We start from the raw sequence: 21,046 nt of genomic DNA, 5'->3' as shown, positions 1-21,046 counted from the left end.
TTTTGGTGGGAGTGAATTATCCTTCCCCCTCCTCCCCCATGAAAAGAAACAAACCCCAGCCAGTCATCCGCGCTATTGTTCCTGGAAGGATGGATTTTCCTCTCGGAAACAAGCGCTCATCTGTATTAGCGCTGGGTAAGTGGTAATTAAGAGCCGCCGTCGCCTCCAGCTCTCTCCGAGCAAGCAAACAAGGCTGCGATGCTCCAACCCACGGAGGTCTCAGAAAAGCCTCTGCCTCGGTGGAAAATCCTGTCCCTTTTGTGCCTCTTCCTCCCCTCGTTAACATTCCTCCAGCACAACAGCCCAGTGCCAGCCCAGCGTGGCAGCCCGTGGCCGGTGGCCAGTGGCCATGCCACAGCATGGGGGACCCGGCTGCGAGCGCCCGCCTTGCATCTAGGACCAGGCTTTCAAAACAGAGCATGCACTTGACAGGGTTTTTTGAAAAAAAATCTAATTAGTCTGCAGATCACAGCATCAGGTTTCTCTCCACAAGCCCAAGGCTTAAAAAGGAAAGAAAACTTTAGCCAGAGGATTGGGATTCAGGGATATTCACGTGGCTCAGAGAGCGGGGACTTCGCGACGTTTATCACGCGGCTTGCGATCAAGTGGCAGGCGTTGGGGACACTGCAGTGTGTTCTCTGGTGTCCTCCAGGTCCTCCCCAGAGCCTCAGCGAGCAGCTGGTTCTTCTCCAGCAGCTGCAAAGTTCATTACCCAACCGCAGCCACCCACCCTGCTTGGTTTGGGCACCTGAGCTGGGTTGGTGCTCACTTTGCTCCAGCCCACTTATGCAGCCATCAGATGGTGCACCACGAGCAAAGGCAAGGCGTCCAGTGTTGATGTGCGCACCAGCAGAGGAAGGATCTGGCATTTTTGCACATCAGCCCTCGGAGCCAGGCAGGTGAAACTCATCTGCAGTCCACGGGATGAGACATTTTGGTTCTTAAACAGAGAGAGGTCACCGAGAAGTGGTCTTCACACAGGGCTCCGTATTTTACTGTACCACGGCCTGGGGACGTGCAGATGGGCTGGAGAAGCTTGAGATGAAAAATGACAGCAACCGGCCTTAGGCGAGTACAGGCCAAATCAAGCAGAATGACACGAGAGCCTCTTCATCAGGTGCCATGGAAAGCACAGGCTTCTGTCCTTGGCTGGGCTGAGACGTAGCTGGAGGAGGTGGGGCCGCCTCTCCGAGCTCTTTCACTACAGCATGTTTTTTTTTCTCCTCAAGTGGATTGCAAGGTTTAAATGCTTCCCTTACGTTAAGAAAATCAGACTAGAAAACCTCTCAACCGTACGAGTCTCCTTGAAGGAAAATGAAAGCGTTGGCAGAGCCATCAACACGGAGGAGAGCGTGCGGAAGCTCATCTCTGCAAACACGGGGCGGCAGACAGGGCTGGGGGAGCGACAGCTTGGGACCGCTTTGCCTCGCAGGAGGGTGTCTCCTGGGTTGCAGCAAGCAGTATGCCGGGCTCGCCTCCTGCCTTTAGGATGAATAGACCCGCACCGTTGATCAAATGCTGTGCCACCCTCACGATGAGAAAAATCAGCGTCGTTGGGAACAGCACGGTCCTAAGAGTGGATCTCCACTGACTGCCTGCTGAGCGGTGAGGTGGAGGGATGAGGACGTGGCTCCTCTCCATGGCTTCCCCGCATCCGCCCCAGACAAGCCCCAGACGAGCCCGTCTGCCGAGGCAGTGATTGAGCGCGATGGGAGTCGGGAGGGTCACGCTGGTCTCGCAGAGCCCTTCCCTCCTGCCGGTGAGCGGCAGCGCAGCCCGCAGCAGCGGGGACGCGTTCGCCAGCCCCTCACCTCATTGTCACCGTCTTATTGCAGTGAGAGCCCGACAGCCCAGCTGAGGCTTGCAAAGGTCCTTGTAGGTCACGCTGTCAAGTGCCTTGTTATCGCAGGCGCTCTGTAGTTTAATCCTCTTCCCGAGGTCCTCTGGAAGAGAAGCTGGGTGTCTCCTGACCCACCCAGCCACGCGGGAGGGCGCAGAGCAGAGGGGGCATCGATGACGAGCCAGAGAAGGGAGCCAGCAGCAGGACCAGCGCCTTGCTCCCGTGTCCTTGCTAATCCTGTGAAGCATCAGGTGTGAGGCAGGAGGGAGAAGCATCTTGTGGCCTCTCCGGAGTTGAAAATACTTGGTTTTTTTCTTAAATATACATTGATTGTGCCACAAGGGAGAATTTGGGTTGGAGGAACCAGTCGCAGAACCCCTCAGTATTCTTGTCTTTAGCCTGTGAGTTTACAACTTGCAGGAAAGGAAGAGAAAAACCCAGCAGAAGCAAGAAGGACCAAATGATATAATGATCTCTGTTTCTAAATTTTACTGTGTTACAGGGATGGAGCACCATCCATCCCGGCCCACAAGACTGCTGGGAAGCCAAGAAGAACAAGGTATTCCCGTTTCAATATTACCAGACAAGCTGCCATGCAGCTAACGTGTTTGTATTTCTCTTTTTTAAAGGACAAATAAAAAGCAAAGCCAGAAAGAAACCCAGATCCCAAACCAAATCCATTTGAAAAATGGTTTTGGGTCATCTCCACCATGGTTTATTTGACTAATCTCCAGTGGGAGTGGACTTCAGAGATAAGGACCGAGGTCTGTATGGTGAGGGGTCTCCTCACTGGTGGAAATTTTCCTTCACACAAGCATCCCATATTGCATGATTTAGAAATATAAAGCAAAACTGTTTTGCTTGAATACTTGCTCCTTCTTTCCTTCCCCCTGCCCCACCTGCTGTTTTTTGCTACATCTCAAGAAACACAGCCCCCATTCTTTTCTGAAACGGCGATCTGTCCCACGGCATCTCTGCGGAGAAGGAGATGTCAGGTCCTTGTCAGGTCCCCAGCAGGTCTGGGGAAATACTGATTGCAGTAAATTGCAGATATCCACCACTGGGTTTGTGCCAGCGGAGATCAGAGACAGGGAGGACTTTGCGAAGAAGCTGTGTGACTGGCTGCTCTTAGACACTTGCGCCTCGGATGTCCTCTCAGTTCTGCGGAGCTTCTGAAGCACAGGCTGCAAGGATGGCTGCGTCTGCAGGGGAGCCCAAGTCTTGGAACCCACAGAGTACAAGAGTCTGGAATGTGTCTGCAAATCCCTGCGCCTTCCAGAGGAACGCGTAGAGTTTGCCACCCCTAGAGCTGTACGATGCTTCATGGTGAATCTGAACTAGGAAAGTGGAAACTCTAGGTCTGAGACAAATTCAGCCTCTGGATCCTGAAGAGGGACTTTGGGGGTCCCACACCGGGAGGAGCGAGGTGACAGTAAGATGCTGATCAGAGGGAGTTCATGTGTACCCCAGGGCCAGGCACAACTGTTGCAGGAATGAACCCGTTGCTCACAGGAAGGATGAAGCTGTTCCCACGTCATTCCTCGAGCTGCCTGCAGGGAGGGAAAATAACATCTACAACCAAGTCTAACATCTAGAGGAGTCACTGCCTCGCAGGCGTCCCCGAAAGCTACATCCAACAGCCAGGGCTGGGCCGGTGTCCTGCTTCATTCCCAAGCGAGGAGCAGGTCGGGTTCATACACACCTGGAAACGCGGGTCCTGCAGCAAACAGCAGCCGAACTTCGGGTGGTAGTCACCTCATCCTGCAGATGCACACGTCCATGAAGACCTGTACATGAAGCTGCTTCTTAGGGGGAAGGGAGGATATCGGCGTCTCTGAGCTCAGCGTTTGGAAACGCGCACTGCCTTCCTGCAGCCCAGGGAGCCAGGGATGGGAGGTGGATGGAGGTCATCCAAGCTGCGGGTGGGGAGGGATTGCAGAGTGATGCCAGGCTTGTCCTGGCTTTGGAGGGGACTGTCTGGTCTTGGAAACATGGAGACAGGGACGAGAGATGGATGGAGGTCATCCAAACCGTGGAGGGGATTGCAGAGTGACGCTGTCTGGTCTTGGAAACATGGGGGGGAGCGGGTAGCAGAGCAGGTAACACTCTGCCTGGCAAGGGCTTGGTTTGTCTTTGGAGCTGGCATCCTGAGTGCGAATACGCCATCTGCTCTGCCTGGTGTGTCGTTGCTGCCGGCAGCCAGCTGGGCAGGGGCGAGGGTCGGGGTTTTGCGTGGGGCTGAGCAGGCTGGGATGATTCCGCTGACCGGCTCCGCAGCGAGCAGCAGCACCAACTTTCTGGTGTAGCAGCTCAAAGCGCAGATCAATAGGAATAACTTCTCCATCTGTCCCTTCCACCTATTGTTTATATCCGCTAAATTCAGCCTAATCACTAGCAAACGCTGTCCCGATGACCTGTAGGGTTCACTCTGCAATAACCCTTCAGGTGTGTCTGATTCTTCACCTCCAAGAATGTGGCTGTTGGTTTTGATTGGCTTGAGATTTGCAGATTTAAGGCTTTAAGTAGCCACTGTCTCCCCAGACCTCAGCGACGCTTTCCGACAAATCCCAGTGTCCAACCAAGTCACTGGCGGCTGAGCAAGAGGATGTAGTTTTTGAACTAAAACCCCTTCCCGGCGGTGGAGGTGGTTGATCTCCGAGCAAGGAACCACGCTTTGCACCTTTATCCTTGAGACCTGCTGTGACTGTGCCTCAGGTCTTTGGCATTTAAGTCATTTTAAAAAATCCCATTTGTTGAGGGTTTGCCTTTCTCTTAGGATTTTCTGTTATTTAGTAGGTGTTTTATCTCTTCTAATGCGCCCAAAGGAGTGTTGGTGCATCTGTGCTGTTGAGGAAGGGTTGGCATTAAGCAAAAATTTCTAGCCTTTTGATGATTGAGAAAACAGGAGTGTGGGGTGCGGGGGGGTGGGGTGGGAGAAATCTGAGCAGGATTTTATGTTGGCCTGAAAAAGCGAAGAGAAGAATCCGTGCCAGACGAGAGCCAGATGGACAAAAGCCACGACACAAATCCGAGCTCCGGCAGCAGCCGCTCACCTGGCTCCGGCAGCCCAAGCAGAAAACGCTGCCTGGGCCTCGGGAGCCTCTGCAGCCCATAAAACTTAAGAGCAGCTTGCAAAAAAAAAAATAACCTCTTGCTTTTTTTTTTTTTTGCATAACAGCTTTCACATGGAAGGAGCCTGATGTGCAGCAAGCGGCGGCTGCAGGAGCAGGGGGGCGGGAGACGAGCAATGGAAACCAGCCCCAGGCCTTCGCGTGGTGGGGTGGAGCTGGGTTAATGGGATCAACGTCCATATAGGACTCTTGCAGCATGTGTCTTAATTTCCGGGTTTTTTAAGAAATAAGTTTTATATTGTAGGTTTTATTTTTGCGCTTGGCACGGAGCTGGTCCCACTGATTGCCTGAAAAGCCTTATTGTGTTACGGACAGCTCTGATTTCCTTCGAGCAATCCCTGTGCCCCTGCTGCTTTCTCTTAACATCACATAACCCGCTTCAAATTCAGCAGAGAGGTAAAGTGTTAGGATAAATGTCAATAAATAGCGGGCTTTTTACATTACTGAATGCCTCATTCAGTCCCCAGCAAAGAGCTGGACGCGTTCGGGGAGTTGTCTCTCATGACCAGGGATGGAGACTCCAGTTGCTTGGGCTGTTCTCGGCTAGACTGGGCTAAAACGCACTGTGGGAAGCAATGGTGCGTGGAAAAGTGTGTGATTTAGGATATGTAACGTGATGATGGAGATAGAGATAGTTACTGGTGTAACTGTCTGCATAAAGCTACTTTCCAGGTTTAGGGAAAGCGTGTGTGCCGGTTTCAAAGGGAGATCATTAATAATAATGTTATTAGCATCTAATAAGCGTCTTTCATCTCTGCGCTGTTCAGACATTAACTCATCAGCATGTGACGTGCTTCTGGCTAGATCACTCCTACCACGCAGGATTTGGGACAGGTCTCTCCTGTCTGTTCAGGAGTTGCCCGGAGACAAAGACGGGATGGTGGTTTGCATGGAGCCCCTGCGGCAGATCCCGGCCCCCGGCTCCTGTCCCACGGTAGCACCATCCTGCCGCGGAGCCTCGCGGCAGCCCTCGGCATGACTGCCGGCCCAGGCAACTAGACGCATGACATGACCTCCACGGGAATGCAGCACTAACAGGCTTAGAAGATGGTTGAACTCTGGACTCACGCTTCAAACGATTTCTCTTTTCTTTAGGATTCCTTTATACTATCACGTCACCCATCTGTTTCCCTCTCCCGTGGTGACTCGCCGTGTTGCTTCTTGTGCTTTTCATCATTTGTCTTTAACCTTTTTGCTTCCAGGGCTTCTCCCTCTGCAGAAGGGGGAGTTTCCCAGCAGAGGCCAGGTCTGAGCGGGAGCCTCCCTCCCCGTGCTCCCACGGGAGCAGACATGGAGCAGTTCTCCCAGGCCAGGGCTGCTCGGCAGCTTCCCTAAACCTCGCACCCCCTTGGACTATCCAAGCCCACTGATCACACTGCTGGAAAGGTCAGGTGGGAGAACCCACATCAGATGTCTGTGTGATCCTACAGGTCTGAGGATGCTTTAGGTTTTCATGGCTAAGTAACACCCGTGGCTCCATGGAGCGTCGGGGTCCCAGCTCAGCCCGTGACACCATGGCCAGGAGCTCTAGACTGACACTGTCCCTTCTCTGTCCACTTCCAGCCGTCCAGGAGGAGAGGCAGCGGGGGAAGGACCGCAACGAGAACGAGGTGGAATCAACAAGTAGCGCCAACGAGGACATGCCCGTGGAAAAGATCTTGGAAGCTGAACTCGCGGTGGAGCCAAAGACAGAGACGTACATTGAAGCGAATATGGGCTTGACGCCGAGCTCGGTAAGGGACCTCTCTCCTTGGCCCCGTCACGGGCACTCGGGACAGAAGGGGTGGCTTGTGGGGCCTCAGGACTGACCTAGCACGAATACAGCCTAGGTCAGAGAGGGGTTATCTTATGGGAAAAGAAGTAATTAGCGCTCAGAAATGCAAGTTCTTAGCTCTGCTGTAGGTGCCATATGTGGGGTTAGATGAAAGCACGAGGGAAGCAAACCCCTCTGCCCCTGCGCAGCCACCAGCACCGGTACGTGTCTGTCCCACAGCTGTAACGAAGGAACAGATACTGTAAGGTGTAATTAGAAGGGCTCACAGAGAAGATTTTGTTTTAGTTAACAGCCCTTCGTGCTAAAAGGCAGGAAGACACCGCGTGCTCTGAAGAGTTCAGAGTCCAACGGAGCCAATAAACAGAGCTGTGTGGCTGAAGTGCAAAGAGATAAGAGCTGTAAAATTGGGGTGCGACCTTTCAGGTGCAGAATGATACAGCTGCTGGGCTCTGAGCAGAGAAAACCTCGAGCAGTTTGCTTTCAAGGTCCTTTCTCGTTCAGAAGCTTGCATTGTAACTGGGGCTGGTCGAAACACGTGGCCGCCAACAGGACCTCGTGTAAACAAGAGGTGGCTGACAGGGAAATGGGAAAGGAGTGAGAAGCTGTGATGAGGGAAACTGTCTTGGTGCCTTTCCTAAGAGATTCCCTTATCAGCAGGTTTTAGCCTTGCTTAGAGAAAGCCTCCGGTGGGAGAACCCACCTGTCCTCTGAAATTCTGTTTCTAGGATAGACCCTACGCCAAACCCTCATGAAGAGCCCTATTGCAGAGAAAGTGTTTGCTGCCCAGCCTAGGCAGCATTTAGGATGCGGTCCCCATTCCTCCATAGACCCTCTTCCCATGAAAGTCATGGGAATAGGGAACAGGACTGCGGTCGAGGCAACTAATACAGCAGTAGGGTCAGGAGTGGCGCTAATTACCCCCATCCCGGGTGCACCGGGGAAGCCCTGGGATGCTGTGGCACTGGGAAGTCTCAAAGCAAAGAGAGGGAGAGGAAGAAAAATAAACTGCCGTGCCCCGTTGTGTGTGTGCTTTTGGGGCCAGGGTCGGCTGCACGTGTTTCATTTCCCATTTGCCTTTCGGCGATGCCTTCTGTGTTTGCAGGAGGGGACACCACTGCTGCCAGGCGTCACCCCGGGCGTCAGAGGGTATAAGCGAGCCCAAGACCCTGCTAGCTGTTGCCAGGCTTGCTGCTGGCGTGGCAGCATCTCCTGGCTGCCTAGCAGTCCTTCGGGGGGGCACAGAGGTGCAGCTGGGGCTGGCTCACCCAGGAGAGCAGGAACGCCGCAATATCCCTCTGCATCTCCTGTCGCTCTGTGCTAGGTGTCGGTGAGGCTGAGATGATGAAATGCAGCTATTTCTGGGAAGTGGAAGGTCTCTGCAGTATTTATTTTCTGCTACAATAATACTTTATCTCTTTCTTCATATGAGGCTGGAGGATTGAGCAGGGAATACCTTATCTGGGAGGGCTTGACAAGAGATCTGAGAGTCAGGCTGCTCCTTGTAGGAGTCTTAAGTCTTGACTGCCTCTATGGGATGCTCTTTTTGGCCTTTACCTACAAGGATGCTATATGGCTGGCTTGCTAAGTGAGGCTTTTTGGTGCAGCAGGCTTCCTGCTAAGGACAGAGACAATTTGCCCCATCCCTGGAGGTGTCCAAGACCATGTTGGACGGGGCTTTGAGCAACCTGGTCTAGTGGAAGGTGTCCCTGCCCAGGGCAGGGGGCTGGAACTAGATGATCTTTAAGGTCCCTTCCAACCCAAACCATTCTGTGATTCCTAAGGGAAACTCTCCAGAAGCAGCTCCAGGGCCATGGGGCTCCCCTGTATTTGATGGCCCAGTTGCACCCTGCAGTCAGTGATGCCTCCAGCCAGAGGGTCCCATCGCCAGGAAGATTCAAGGGGCTTTTTTGGAGGAGGCAGCTCAGCCGTGGTTAGCGTGGGGCTTGGAGAAGCTGTGACGGCTATCAGGATTAAAAATACTTCAGGGGAGTTGTAGCCAGCATTGTGCTGACTTGAAAACAAACCCCAGAGAGCCGAGCTGAAATAAATGGCTTCGTCTGGCACTGCGTCTCCTCAGTCTCTTGTAGCAAATTGAAAGCTGGTTCCTGCATAATTCAACACGCATTACTGTGAACAAGGATGTGTGTTGCATCTAAATAGAAGCAGGAGGCTTGTTGAAATGCCCTATTATTGTCAAGCGGCTTCTGTCGATGAGGTGACATTTGTAGCAGGTTTAGCAGATGTATGAGATCAGCAGCTCCCGGTGACGAGGCCACCGGATGAGGCGAGGGAAGACGGAGGAGCTGCCCTCCTCCCAGCCCTCCCCAGAGAGCCCCTGGGATGGAAAGGCAGACAAATTTAGTCCCTAATAGACACGGGGTAAAATGCAAGCTGCTTCCCGTTAGCCGGCTACGTTGGGTCCTTTTATTTGCGCCCCTGCACCTTAGTCCATCTGCACCGAACGCTGCCGGGGAGCTCCAGCGCTTGCGAGGGCAACGTTTCCACCAGGCTGGAGGTGGTGGGATGCTGTGGGAGTTAACACCCTCCTCTCCCAGATGCTCTCGTGTCTGTGACTGTCACCTTGTGCCACGGTCCCCTGGCTGCTCTGAGAGCAGAGATCCCAACCCTGGATGAGGGGGGTCCCTGTGGTGGCGCTGGCACTGATTTCTTCCTCCTGGGACAGTGTGGCACCCAACTGTGCGGCTTCAGCACAGTCTTCGGAGCTGGTAAAAGGGGAGGGCAGGGTGGCTGCAGCCTGCGATCTGTCCCAGCAGCCCTGGTGTCTAACCGCATTGTTGCTGGTTAAGGGTGCTGCTCCAAGTACGTGACTGGGGAGGGGACCCATGTCTCCATCCTGACACCTGGATTGACACCAGGGAGGATGGGGTGCGTTCATGGTTTGAAGCTGTAATGGTGAAAGGGGAGAGCAGTGGGGCGTGATCCTTGTGGGTGTCACGGACAGGACGGGGAAGGACGCTGAGCCAGGCTGAAAGCGGCTAAGACAGAGAGGGATGTTCCCTTGCAAATCTACTCCCTGCCTTGGGTGGTAGGAGGGTGCCAAGACTAGCATGTCATGACCATCACTAAAACAGCTACTTGAAGTAATGGCACCAGTGAGCCCCTGATAACTGCTCTTCAGCCACTGCAAATAGCTGCTAATTGCGATGGTTGCCTGACGTCAGATCGTGGCAAAGGGCATAAACCCTTCGGGAGGTTCTCACAAGCTGTGAATGAGCACGGCTGCAGGATTCCTCCACGCTGTGTGTCCCAGGAAGCCCCCAGACCCTGTGTGGTCCCTCTCCCTTGGGAGCTGGGGGGACTGGCCGAACGCCCCTGGCAGGTACCTGTCCCCAGGCAGTACGATGGGGCATGAGGATGGGTTTGCCTCTGCCCCCCGTCCCCGGCAGCCGTGAAGCTGGGCTCCTGCAGCGTAAGCACCACCTCGGATGGGCTCCTGGCCACTGAAAGGCAAAGCCTGTAACTGAGAGGTGTTATCCCCATTAGCTCTTAATTGGCCTTTGAGAGGCTGGTTTCAAGTCACCATTTTCTGGAAGATGTCTCCAAGCTCCGGTTTTCCAGAAGGATCAGGTGCCCGCGTGTCCTTTCATTCTGTCACACTCCGGCACCGTGCCCTTGCTATTTACTGCAGGGGGGGATTTGCTTACCCTGCACGGGGAGGGTTTCTAGCACCGCTTGGCAGATCCCCTCCTGGAGACAGGCAGGTCCCTTTCAGCCGGCAGGGATGATACTTTTAGCCGCCTTTCAAGCAACGGTGATTAAGTTCTGCCAGGAAGCACCGTGGTGGTTCCAGGAACTGCCATCTGAGGTGTAATTAAAGGCTGGGCCCCTCGCTGAGGCTTTTTACGAAGCACGGAAGGCTGGGTACAGCTTGTGCTGCCTGCAGAGCAGCGGCGATGCAGCCTGGGCTGGGAGACCTGGAGCCCATCTTGCTGCATCAGGGCGAGTCCTAGAGACGGTGACAACCTGCCCAGAAGCAACCCCTGATGAAAGCTTTGGCAAAAACACCTAACTTTCCTAAAATACCCCTGTCATGGGGCTGTGCAGGCACCTGTTGCTTCATGGGTCAGGTTCTGCTGGAGGATGGGGTCTCCCGTAAGTCATGTCCCGCTCCGGGGCACGCAGGGCTCCATCCCCATCCCACCCGTGGGATCCAGGATGCCTGGATTCTCCACCTGGCTGCTCCAGCTACTGACCACGCTCGTATGACTTGGTGATGTTCCTCTAGCCAAGGGTGTCCCTTCTCACCCTTCCTGCAAATGCCTCTGAATGCTGATGTTCCCCATGTTTCCAGTGAAGCACTCGACCCTGCAGAGCTCCTCCTCACACCCAGTTTAGGGTCTTCCTGTTGTCCAGAGGAAATCCCATCTTTTCTCCCACTTCCAGGGAAAAGCCCAGTCCCTGCTCATCTCCCCTTCCCCAGGGAAGAGCCCCAGCTCCCTCGGAGCGAGACTCCCCTGCCCTCGCACCCCTCAGGGACCTGCTGGAGATGGGCAGAGCAAGGAGGGGAAAATCCCCGCAACGATGCTCCCGGCTCCTCAGCTGCGCTGCTGAACGCCAGCCCATGCCCATCCATCTCTGCACGCAACAGGTGAAAATACTTTGAAGGCGGGCGCCCTTGAGCTTGCCAGATGCTGGTTATTTTAAGCCTGGAGAAGGGGGAGACATTGGCCACTGAGGCACAGAGATTGCATTTGCTGCCAGGGGACGGCAGAGGGGACGGGGCAGGGGTCCGGGGTGTGGCTCCGGGGGGCAGGAGTGAGACTCAGCAGCGTGGTCCTCATCTGCCCAGCCTGGGAGAGGGGGTTGCAACCAGCTTGCGGTGAGGAATGGCCTTGTCTTGGCTGAAACTGAGACTTGCCAGAGGGAGAGGAGGTGCTGGTGGTCGTGTCTGCTCTGCCTCGGCCGCGCTGAGTTCCCTCCCCTTCCCCCTGCGATCCGGGGATGAAGTAAACACTCCTCCTCCGATTTGGAAACTGCTCTTTTAAGGACATGGAAGAAAAATAATCATACAATCAAAGCTGCTAGATATCAGCAGGGATTACAGTGGGATGTGTGGAGGGGCTCATATATCCCTGTCCAGAGAGGTAAACCCTTTAGACACACTCGCACTCGTGAGGTCTGTCTTCGCTGGGGTTAGACAGTCTCTTCCAGTTCCTAATCACAAGCCCACTTGAGCTGTTAGCAGTTCCTTTAAACAGGGATTTGGTGTGTTTAGGCTGACTGTCCTCCTTGAGAGCAGATGGTTTTTGTTACTGGATAATATTTCAAAGGGAAGGGTTTTTCTCTTTTTTTCCTGTAATGCCCCCTCTGGAGCTGGTTTATCGAGCTGGGAGATGCTGGCACGGGGAGCGTGCGTGCTGCACGGGTGCGGGAGCCTCCTGGGCTGGAGATCGTCTGGTTCATCAGTCAGTGTGATGGATATTGGGTCTCAACACTCCTGGTTCCTGTTGTAGGAGCTTGCTAAAAACTACGTAAAACCATGTGGTGGAGAAGCCAAGTCACCTCCTTTCCCTGTGTCTGATAACGTCCACTTTTGGGGTGCTCCTGACTTTGGTGTCTTTCCCTACAAGCCCCTTCAGCTGCTTCTCCAGCCTCTCTTCTTCCCCGTGCTCTGCCTTCTCCAAACCTTTCAATCTCCCTTTTCTTGGCAGCCCAATGACCCGGTGACGAACATATGCCAGGCAGCAGACAAACAGCTCTTCACCCTGGTGGAGTGGGCCAAGAGGATCCCCCACTTCTCCGAGCTGCCCCTGGACGACCAGGTCATCTTGCTCCGAGCAGGTGAGTGGGAACCATCCCCGCACGGGCTCCGCCACGGGGCCGTAGGAGCGCCACATCTCAACGGTGACAAGTATTACACTTAGATTTAGGTCCCGGCGACTTGAAAGCCGTTAACTGATTCTGAGTAATAGCCTCTGATAATTCAATTGCTAAATAGGATTTAAAAAGCCCCAAGGGATGTGTTGCTGAATGTGATCCAAAATGTTGCACCAGCTGCCAATCAGCTGAAAAATGGCCCGGCTTCGTCGCTGATGAGCTCAGAGATGTGCACGGGGTGATTTAAACCGAAGGAGCTACGCGCTGCCTTCCTCCCAGGCTTGAGACTTGAAAGGACCAAGTGGGCTTGGGACTCCACGAAATTTCATCAAACTGAAATGTTTGATCATAATTAAAACCAGAAAGGGGAGAAGAATATATCGCCCTCCCTCTCCCACCCACCAAGATGAAAATAAAATTCTCCGGGCTTATTTTAAATTTCCTTGGCTGGCAGGGGGTCTGGAGGAACGAAGGCTTTGGGAGGTGAAAAGCAGTTAGCTGTGACAAGGATCTTCTTCCATCGCCTAAATTCAAGCCCCTACTGCCGGCAGGTTACGCACAAAGACCAGGGAGGGCAAGAAATTAAGAGCAGAGCTCGACGAGGGTGCATTTTAGGCATGAAGCTCTTTGCATAGCTCCAGTCATCAGATAAGTGATTAAAAAGGCTTTGGCTTGACGCAGCGGAGAGTTTTGCTCCCTTAAACAAAGAGGGAAGGCAAGTTGTCAGTGGGACAGATGAAGTGGCTTGAATGATAAACTTCAGGGTGAAACCTTGACGGCTGGCGGTGGCACACAGCTCTCCGCTTGGCAATGAGAGACACAGACCTTGGCTACTCGAAGTAGTCAAGGAAATTCAGAAGGGAGCGATGGAGGAGTCCGGTGCAGAGCAGGGGCGCAGCCTCAGAGCAGGGCGAGCTGGTGGGCTACCTGGAGCAAACCAGCCCGGCAGCCAAACCCAAGCAAGCCAAGGACTCTGAAGTTCCTGGTAGTTTTGAAGTTTCTCTTTTTTCCCCAAAATGCACTTTTTTAGGGAATTCAAGAGGGGAAAAACCTGCAGGGGTGCTTGCTCTTCTTTCTGCACTCTTCTGGCTTTGGGTTAATGGCCTCTGTAGGCAAGACACTGCTGATCCACCTTGATGGCAGCGTTCCTCGCTTCTTACTGTGGAGAGTGTGTGCCCTAAAATAAATGTCCATGAAATTGTGCAGGAAAGTGCTTGAAGAACCAAGTGCAAAATATTCGTTTCAACACAAAATGTAGAACTTGCGCAGTCCAAGGTCTGTCCAGGTTGTTTCATGAGAAGGGGCTTCAAGGCTCCAGAGAAGCACGATGATGGGATTGGTGTTTTCCCCTTCCCACCACACAAACACGAGCTGTCATTCTGTTTAATGAGGCTGACTGTAGCCCAAATGTGTGAATCTTAATACTGTCTGCAATTTTTTATTGACTATCAACCAGTGTAACTTCGTACCTTGGCCCTACATACAAATACCCAATCCCTCTTGCAACCTCGCTGAAATCCTTGACCTCAGTGGTTTCTGGGCGATTAAGTCACACCATTTACTGGTGTAGGTTTTCTACTCTTCTTATATTACTGAAAGGAGATTTTTATAGTCACATTTCATCTAGTGGTTACAGCAATAGCCTGGGAATGGAGAATTTGGGGGTTTTATTCTTGCTGCAGACTTGGCCAAGTCCCATGCCCTCCCTGGTTGGCTCCTTCTAGCCCTTCGGTGAAGGTACTCGTCTGATTTTTCTATGGATTTGAGTATCGCCAGAGCTGGCTGACGGCCCTCTCTGGAAAATACAAAAAGTGTATTTTTGAAGAGGGTCTCTAGAGCCTCTTGTGAGAGTGGATGAGCAGGGGAAGCATCTCTATAGAAATCTTTGAGGGCTTTCTGCAAATATCGCAGGGAAGAACTGGATTCAGACAAAAAGCTGCCTTTTTCTTTTGTGCAATGGAAACAAACCCCACAACAACAGTTCAAGGTTTTCCTTGCTCTTTAGAAGAAGGCTAATGCAAGCTGAACTGAAGACTTTCTGACCTAATGTTCTCTCCTTTGTGCTGGTGCTTGTTATGACCAGCTCGAGCTGGCATCCTGGAGGCGACACGCTGTGGGGCAGGAGGAAAGGGGGCTGCAGACCCCATCGCATCACAGTTTTTGTGGTGGCTCTAACCCCATGGCCAGGCCGAGCACCCGGAGCGGCTCCGATGGGCTCCCTGCTCCGAGCGTCTCTGTCAGGGCCTCAGATAACCTCCCCCAAGTCTTTTAACCAGTGGCTCTATCTATTATTGAGTGAGGAGAGTGGTCTGCTGAGAACAGCTGCCCATGAAATATTTAAGTATTAAAATTTAGCTAAGAGCGTCAGTCAGGTTCAGTCATGCATCCTCGGAGGCAAAATTAAGTGGAGCACACGTCTTTGGAGGAGCGGTGCTGGATGGGCCGGCAGTAGCTTTCCTCTAATCCTGAATCATTTAAAAATCTTCCTTCTCTGAGCTTTTTGGAGAAGGAAAACCCAGCCTTTTAAGCCTGTTTTCCCTGGGTTTTCTTGTTTCCGAGCTTGCTGTGGCTGAGATGGGAATAACCTGCTGTTTTCTCTGTGTCGAGGCCAGGCTGGCAGGGGATGCTGAGCACTACATCTCTGCAGCTGCACTTCATTTTATAGGGCTGGTGGGGAAACTTGGTAGTGAGATGGATTAACACGATGGTCACTGCGCTGCCAGGTGCCTTCTCTACCCCAGAGGAGCCAAAGCATCTCCGGAGCCTGCAGCCACCTTGTTTGATGAGAAAGGAGTCGCAAGAGTCAAAGAAATCTGCTCTGCTTCTCCAGAGGTTGGGCTGAAATGCAAAAGTCTTCGGGTAGACTTGTTTGATCTCTAACTCGGATTTGCTGCCTGTGGTTATACCTAATTTTTTCTGTTTGCCTCTTCATCTTCTCCGCTCTTTGGAGATGCTCTAGTGAAAGCACCAGGTAGAAATAGGTTCCCCATTTCAGCTGAAAGATCCCAGCTCTAAATGGGAATAATTCAGCTGAAGGATGCTGGTTAATCCAGTGCTCCCTAGCTGGAATAAGCCCAGCACAGATGTTGGTGGCACCCCGCAGCCTCACCACTTCCATGTATTTGGACTCGATGATCTGAAAGGTTCCTTCCAACCTCAACCATTCCATTCTTGGCAAGCCGGAGGCTGGACTCGGCACCGCTGGGGCTGTGCAGAGCCGCCGCTGAGGGGTCTTGGGTGATGGCCAAGAGTCAGGGCAGAGCTGTGAAAGCTGGTGCCACGGAGGGATGTTGCAGACCAGCTCTGGTTTCTGTTAGTTGGAGCTTCATGGAGGGGCTGCGTGTGGAGATGCTGGGGGTCTGCGTGTGACGGCTGGTGGGAGGCACCCACGGCACCTTTCTGTGGGTCTGGCTCTGGGAGGTCCCCTTCGGCCATGGAGCAGGGTTCCTGCAGGCTCCTGGTGCAGTCCCACATCTTCTCCTGCGTCCTCCTTGGGTTTCAGAGTGTTGCAATCCCTCTGCGAGTGCCAGGCCTCGCCCAGTAAATAGCCAAATAAATGTTCCCGTGATTGGGGTGGAAACATCCTGTAGCCACTTAGGAAAGAGTGAACTTTATTCCTTGTCAACATTTCTAATGGCACAACCCATCTCTGCAACAGTAGGTAAACACAGCACACGCGGACCTTGTATTTATTCCAGTCAGTGAGAAAAGACGTGTTTCTGTGGCAGGAGGAGAGGAGGTGAAGGATATTGTTGTGTTGTTTTTCCAGCCTGGGAAAGAAAAATAAAATCAAATATCCTGACGTTTCTGGACCCTGCCAGGAAGGGCTGCATTCTGGACACCAGAAAATTTTCAGGTTGGGTAAATCAATCTTTTCAGGCTGGGTAAATCAATCAGATAAGCGTGAGACACCCCAGGGTTGCAGAAGACCCATCTTGTCTTATTGAAGATGCCTCTCCTGGTTCAAAGTCACCTACGTTTCCACCCTTCAAAGTTTACAGCATTTCTTCTGCTTATGGGTTTGAACTCGCGTTCTTCTTCTTATGGGTTTGAATTCTTGAACGCAGGTGGCAGCAGATTTAGGAATTTATCGACATGTTAGATTAGGAAGGGGAGCAGGACGGCGGGGAGGGAGGTCGCATCTCCCTTCCCTTCCCTTCCCCATTTGTAACCAGCCCAAACTGCTCCGGCGGTGTCGGGGCTCAGAGGATGTGCTTTCCAGTCTCCTGAAGTAGCATGTCCAGTAACTAATCAAAAGCTGATTTCCAAGCAGCTATGGAAAGCTGTTACGGGAGCAGTCAGGGACGTGGGACATCCCTGGGGAGAGGCAGTCCCTTCCAATATTTATACGGCAGAAGCCACAAACCTGCCAGCAAGAGTTTTCACGGTCCCGATTTACACAGCTGAAAAATGGTGAATGAACTTTTGTGCCCTGTTAAGGCCTGAAAATGAGCCCAATTAGCTGATACAAAGCGTTAATAGGTCTTTAGCTGCTCAGAGGCAGGCAGCGTAAGGTCAGAGAGGGAAGGCAGGGCTCCACACCCACTCGCAGGCTCAGGGCGAGAGGAGCAGGGCAGAGCGCTGTTTGCTCTGGTGCCTGCAAGGTTTATAGAGGAAACTGCTTCCCTTATTAGCGTTATATTTTTAGTGCGTTTGTTCCTTAATGGTTTTTTCCTTCCCTGACATCCAAGAAAGGGGTGGCTCCCCCTCCCTTCCCACGTCCAGCCATGTTACTCCAGCAAAGCTGGTTCTTGGGCAGTTTCCTCCTCTCTTTTTAGCGCCATTGGGGAGGGGACGTTGATGGTTCTCAAACCCACTGAGGACCTTGTGGCTCTAACCTACGGCCTTGGTTGTTTTCTCCTCCCCAGGGTGGAATGAGCTCCTAATCGCCTCCTTCTCCCACCGCTCCATAGCCGTGAAAGACGGGATCCTCTTAGCCACCGGGCTCCACGTGCACCGGAACAGCGCGCACAGTGCTGGCGTCGGGGCCATCTTCGACAGGTGGGCAGAGGGAGGGATGGATGGATGGGTGGATGGATGGACGGATGGACGGATGGGTGGACAATGGGGAACACATCTCAGGCCACCTTGCCTGGACATCCCCCTCTCTGTCTCCGTTCCTCGCGGTGCACCTCCTCGAGGGGCCGGATGGAGATGCGTTGGCACATGGGCTCATGGAGGAGCTCAGGCTGAAGCGTGTCCATCCCACAGCGTGCGTGGAAACCTCGTGGTCCTTGCTGCAGGCAACAACATTAAATCCCTCCTCTTAAACCTGCAGAAACCAACAGGCCGAAATAGTCGGCGGGAGAAGGCTGCCCAGTGCGAATCAAAGCCTCCTTCATGGGGTCCAGATGCCTTCTAATGTTACGAGGAGGCCACTCCTTTGTTTCTTTTCATCTTTAATTGGACCAAGACGTGATTTTATTTTCGCAATGAAAAAGCACCAAAAATACCCAGCAGGTTCCACATGCGTATCCCGAGGGCTCTTTAATCTTGTGCTTTGGGAAAGTGTTGTAAAGCCAGACTTCCAGCGTGTTTGACCCACAGTGTGGCTCCAGACGCTGCTTAAATGGTCTGCTCGAGACTCATCTTGAGGCGACTTAGTGGAAACCACATCACCTTTGCTGCTTTGCTTTGCAAGGAAATTGTTCTTGGGACCTGGGTGACATCATTTGTTTCCTGTGAGGTCATAAGTGCAAGATCATGACTTCACTGCAGGATCTAACAGGAAAAACTGGGCAATCAGTGGAAAATATTTCAAGACCGACACCTGCAGTAAGAGCAAAGGGAGTAATAAAAATTACCGGCAGAGGAAATTGCTTTTAGATACCTGTTGGGGTTTTTTTTTATATTATTATTTTTTTATTTTTAGGCAGCTTTCTCAGGTGCCAAAGCCTTGCAGTGAATGCACGAAGCCAGTTTTTATGGTCCCTGTTGTATCTCACAGGAACTATTGATGTTCCTAATGAGCTATTTTTGATACAGGAGGAAAATGAGGGCATATCCTCCACTGGTATAAGCGAGCACTATCCCATGACTTCATTGACCGTGCTCCGGAGGAGCTCACTCTGGGTCTGACACCTGGGTGTTTTTTTCATTTCTTTTTAACGCTGACGCCTGTGATTTCTGTGTCCTTTGCAGAGTACTGACAGAACTCGTGTCAAAAATGCGGGACATGCAGATGGACAAGACAGAGCTAGGCTGCCTGCGAGCCATTGTCCTCTTCAACCCCGGTACATGCCATTACCTTCTCTCCTGTCCTCTCCTGGCTCATGCTGCGTCCTTTTGGCTCCGTTTCTTACCTATAAAGCTCCATTGCAAATAACCGAGGGCACCCAACTCCCGAGGACAGGGCAAGAAGGAAGAGAGGCAAGAAGGAAAGTCAAATTAAGTGCTGCAGGTGCATCTGCCACCTTACAAGCGTGTCCTTTGCAGGTCAGGGATGGATCTGGATCCATGCCCAGGGTTGCTCTCCAGGCCTCCCATTCCAAGGGGTGTTTTCCCCTTTGCAGCAGGCAGCATGGTTTCATGGCCCAAAACATTCTCCGTGCAGGGCCCAGCCTTGGCCGGGACTCGGCTGTGATCATCCGAGGAGATGGCAAATGCTGCTTTTGGAGCTGACTCCTGCTCACGGGCTGAGTTCTCAGCTGAGCCTGGGGGGCTTTGGCTTGATCAACGTTACACAATTCTCTGATTTCCAGTTTTACAGCGACTCTGTTCTGGTGCTTGAGGGAGTTGTCCCTGAATAGGAGCAAAAATTAATCTATATATCCTTTAAGACAGAGGTATGGGTTAGAGCAAAGTTAGAGCATGGACATTATTGCCCTCTGTTTCCTGATCTCAACATCCAAGGGCTTTTATTGACTGCGTTCCTGGAAAAGCCCTCTGCAGAGCCTGCAGAGGGTGAAAGGCATGAAACGTGCTCATAAAATACACAAGAACTTCATTTTTTGTCCGCAGCTTGCTTAGTTTTACAGACTCCAGGAGGCTGCTGACTTTTTCCCCCTCTGTCCCCAGCTGCCCAAGGGAAGAAGGTGGTTGAGTGCCGGGGGTTCGGAGAGCAAAGCCCCGCTGCCGCAGGCGATGGGCTGCCAGCCTGCAGATACCTCTGCAGCTCTGTTGGAGGGGGGGTTCCCTAAATTCTGGAGTGGGTCAGTCCAGAGTAAAAGCAGATGGCAGCCGAGGGCAGGCCTCCACATCTGCGGCCACCCCTTCCCCTCCCTGCCCTCCCAGGAGCCTGGTTTGTGCCCAAGCACGGCTCTTTCCCTGGCCTTTCCCACCGAAGGGGCCAGGGAATTTCAGCAGGGTTTATTGCTGTTTCTTGGGTTTGTTTTTCTGCTCGACTTCTTTTTTTTTTTTTTCTTTTTTTTTTTTTATCCCCCCCCCCTTGTAATCACCAGTAATTTATTGTCTGTAATTTGGGATTAGCCGTATATGGTAAAAGAAGGGGAATCTGGAGAGGTTCCCGCGGCGCTGGTGCTTTGGGATATCGATTGCTTGACTGTCCCTTTCACCCTACTAAAAACAGATCCTCGCCGCGTCGCGGGGGACCTGCCAGAGCGGGGGCTTTTTGTTTGGCCCTGCCACAGGGCTTCGTGCCGGAAGGAGAAATCCCACAAGCCCAGGACTTGAGGGGGACATAAACCCTTTCCATGAGGGTCTGTGACCGCTGGAACGAGCCAAAACGGTTGAGGTTGGGGTATAAGATGGAATAAAACAGGTCTGTAGTTACAGGGCAAACCTGTCAGGGCTCGAAGGCTCCCCGGGAGGTGTTAGGTACTGCCCAAATTCCGGGGGTTCGCACCCTGTATCCACACTTGGCCTTGGTCTGGTGGTGCTGGGAGGGATGGAGGGGGCTGAGGGGATGAACAGGGGGGTCTTTGCCTGCCTGCAGACCCTGGAGGTTTTTTGGCTGATGGTCCTTTCATTGCCTTTCAGACTCGAAAGGTCTCTCCAACCCGGCTGAGGTGGAGGCGTTACGGGAGAAGGTGTACGCGTCGCTAGAGGCGTACTGCAAACACAAATACCCCGACCAGCCCGGGAGGTGAGTTGCTGGCTGTGTCCTCTCCTCCTGCAGCCTCCCACCCCCGCAAATCCCCCTGCAAAGGGTGCTGCAGACGGTGCTATGGGTGCTACAGCCCACGATGGGGTCCGAGTGCCGTCCTTGAGGTCGCTGCAGCTTGTGGGTGCTGGGTCCCTTCCATTTAGGGCTCTCTGTTCCCGTGTCTTCTGGGAGCGAACAGTTGCCTGCAAAGTAAAACCACTCGTTTCTACCTGCGTCAGCTCTGAACGTCCTTAGAAAAGCCCCCTGTGAAGTGCAGAGTGGTCTTTATTCCCACAGCAGTACATGCAGCGCAGCCAGGACAAGGTCGGGCAGTACCGGCGGTGCCGAGACCTGAGGAGCCCCGGCTCCTGCGGCCGCAGTGGTGGGATGAGCACATGGGGGAAGGGGTATCGTTTCCC

General features: G+C 52.9%; 1 protein-coding gene across 1 annotated transcript in view; it reads left to right on the top strand.

Annotated features, from left to right (window-relative positions):
* Positions 1-21,046, top strand: part of RXRA (retinoid X receptor alpha) — a 114,130-nt gene that overhangs the window by 89,031 nt on the left and 4,053 nt on the right. Inside the window, exons 5-9 of the mRNA XM_074608543.1 lie at positions 6,535-6,704; positions 12,418-12,547; positions 17,452-17,584; positions 18,725-18,816; positions 20,522-20,627. Coding sequence (XP_074464644.1) covers positions 6,535-6,704; positions 12,418-12,547; positions 17,452-17,584; positions 18,725-18,816; positions 20,522-20,627 — 631 coding nt within the window. The remainder of the gene's footprint in view (positions 1-6,534; positions 6,705-12,417; positions 12,548-17,451; positions 17,585-18,724; positions 18,817-20,521; positions 20,628-21,046) is intronic.

The sequence above is a fragment of the Larus michahellis genome, chromosome 15, assembly GCF_964199755.1.
Source record: "Larus michahellis chromosome 15, bLarMic1.1, whole genome shotgun sequence".
Taxonomy (NCBI): domain Eukaryota; kingdom Metazoa; phylum Chordata; class Aves; order Charadriiformes; family Laridae; genus Larus; species Larus michahellis.
The sequence above is the reverse complement of the archived record's forward strand: the minus strand, read 5'-3'. Positions and strand labels throughout refer to the sequence as shown.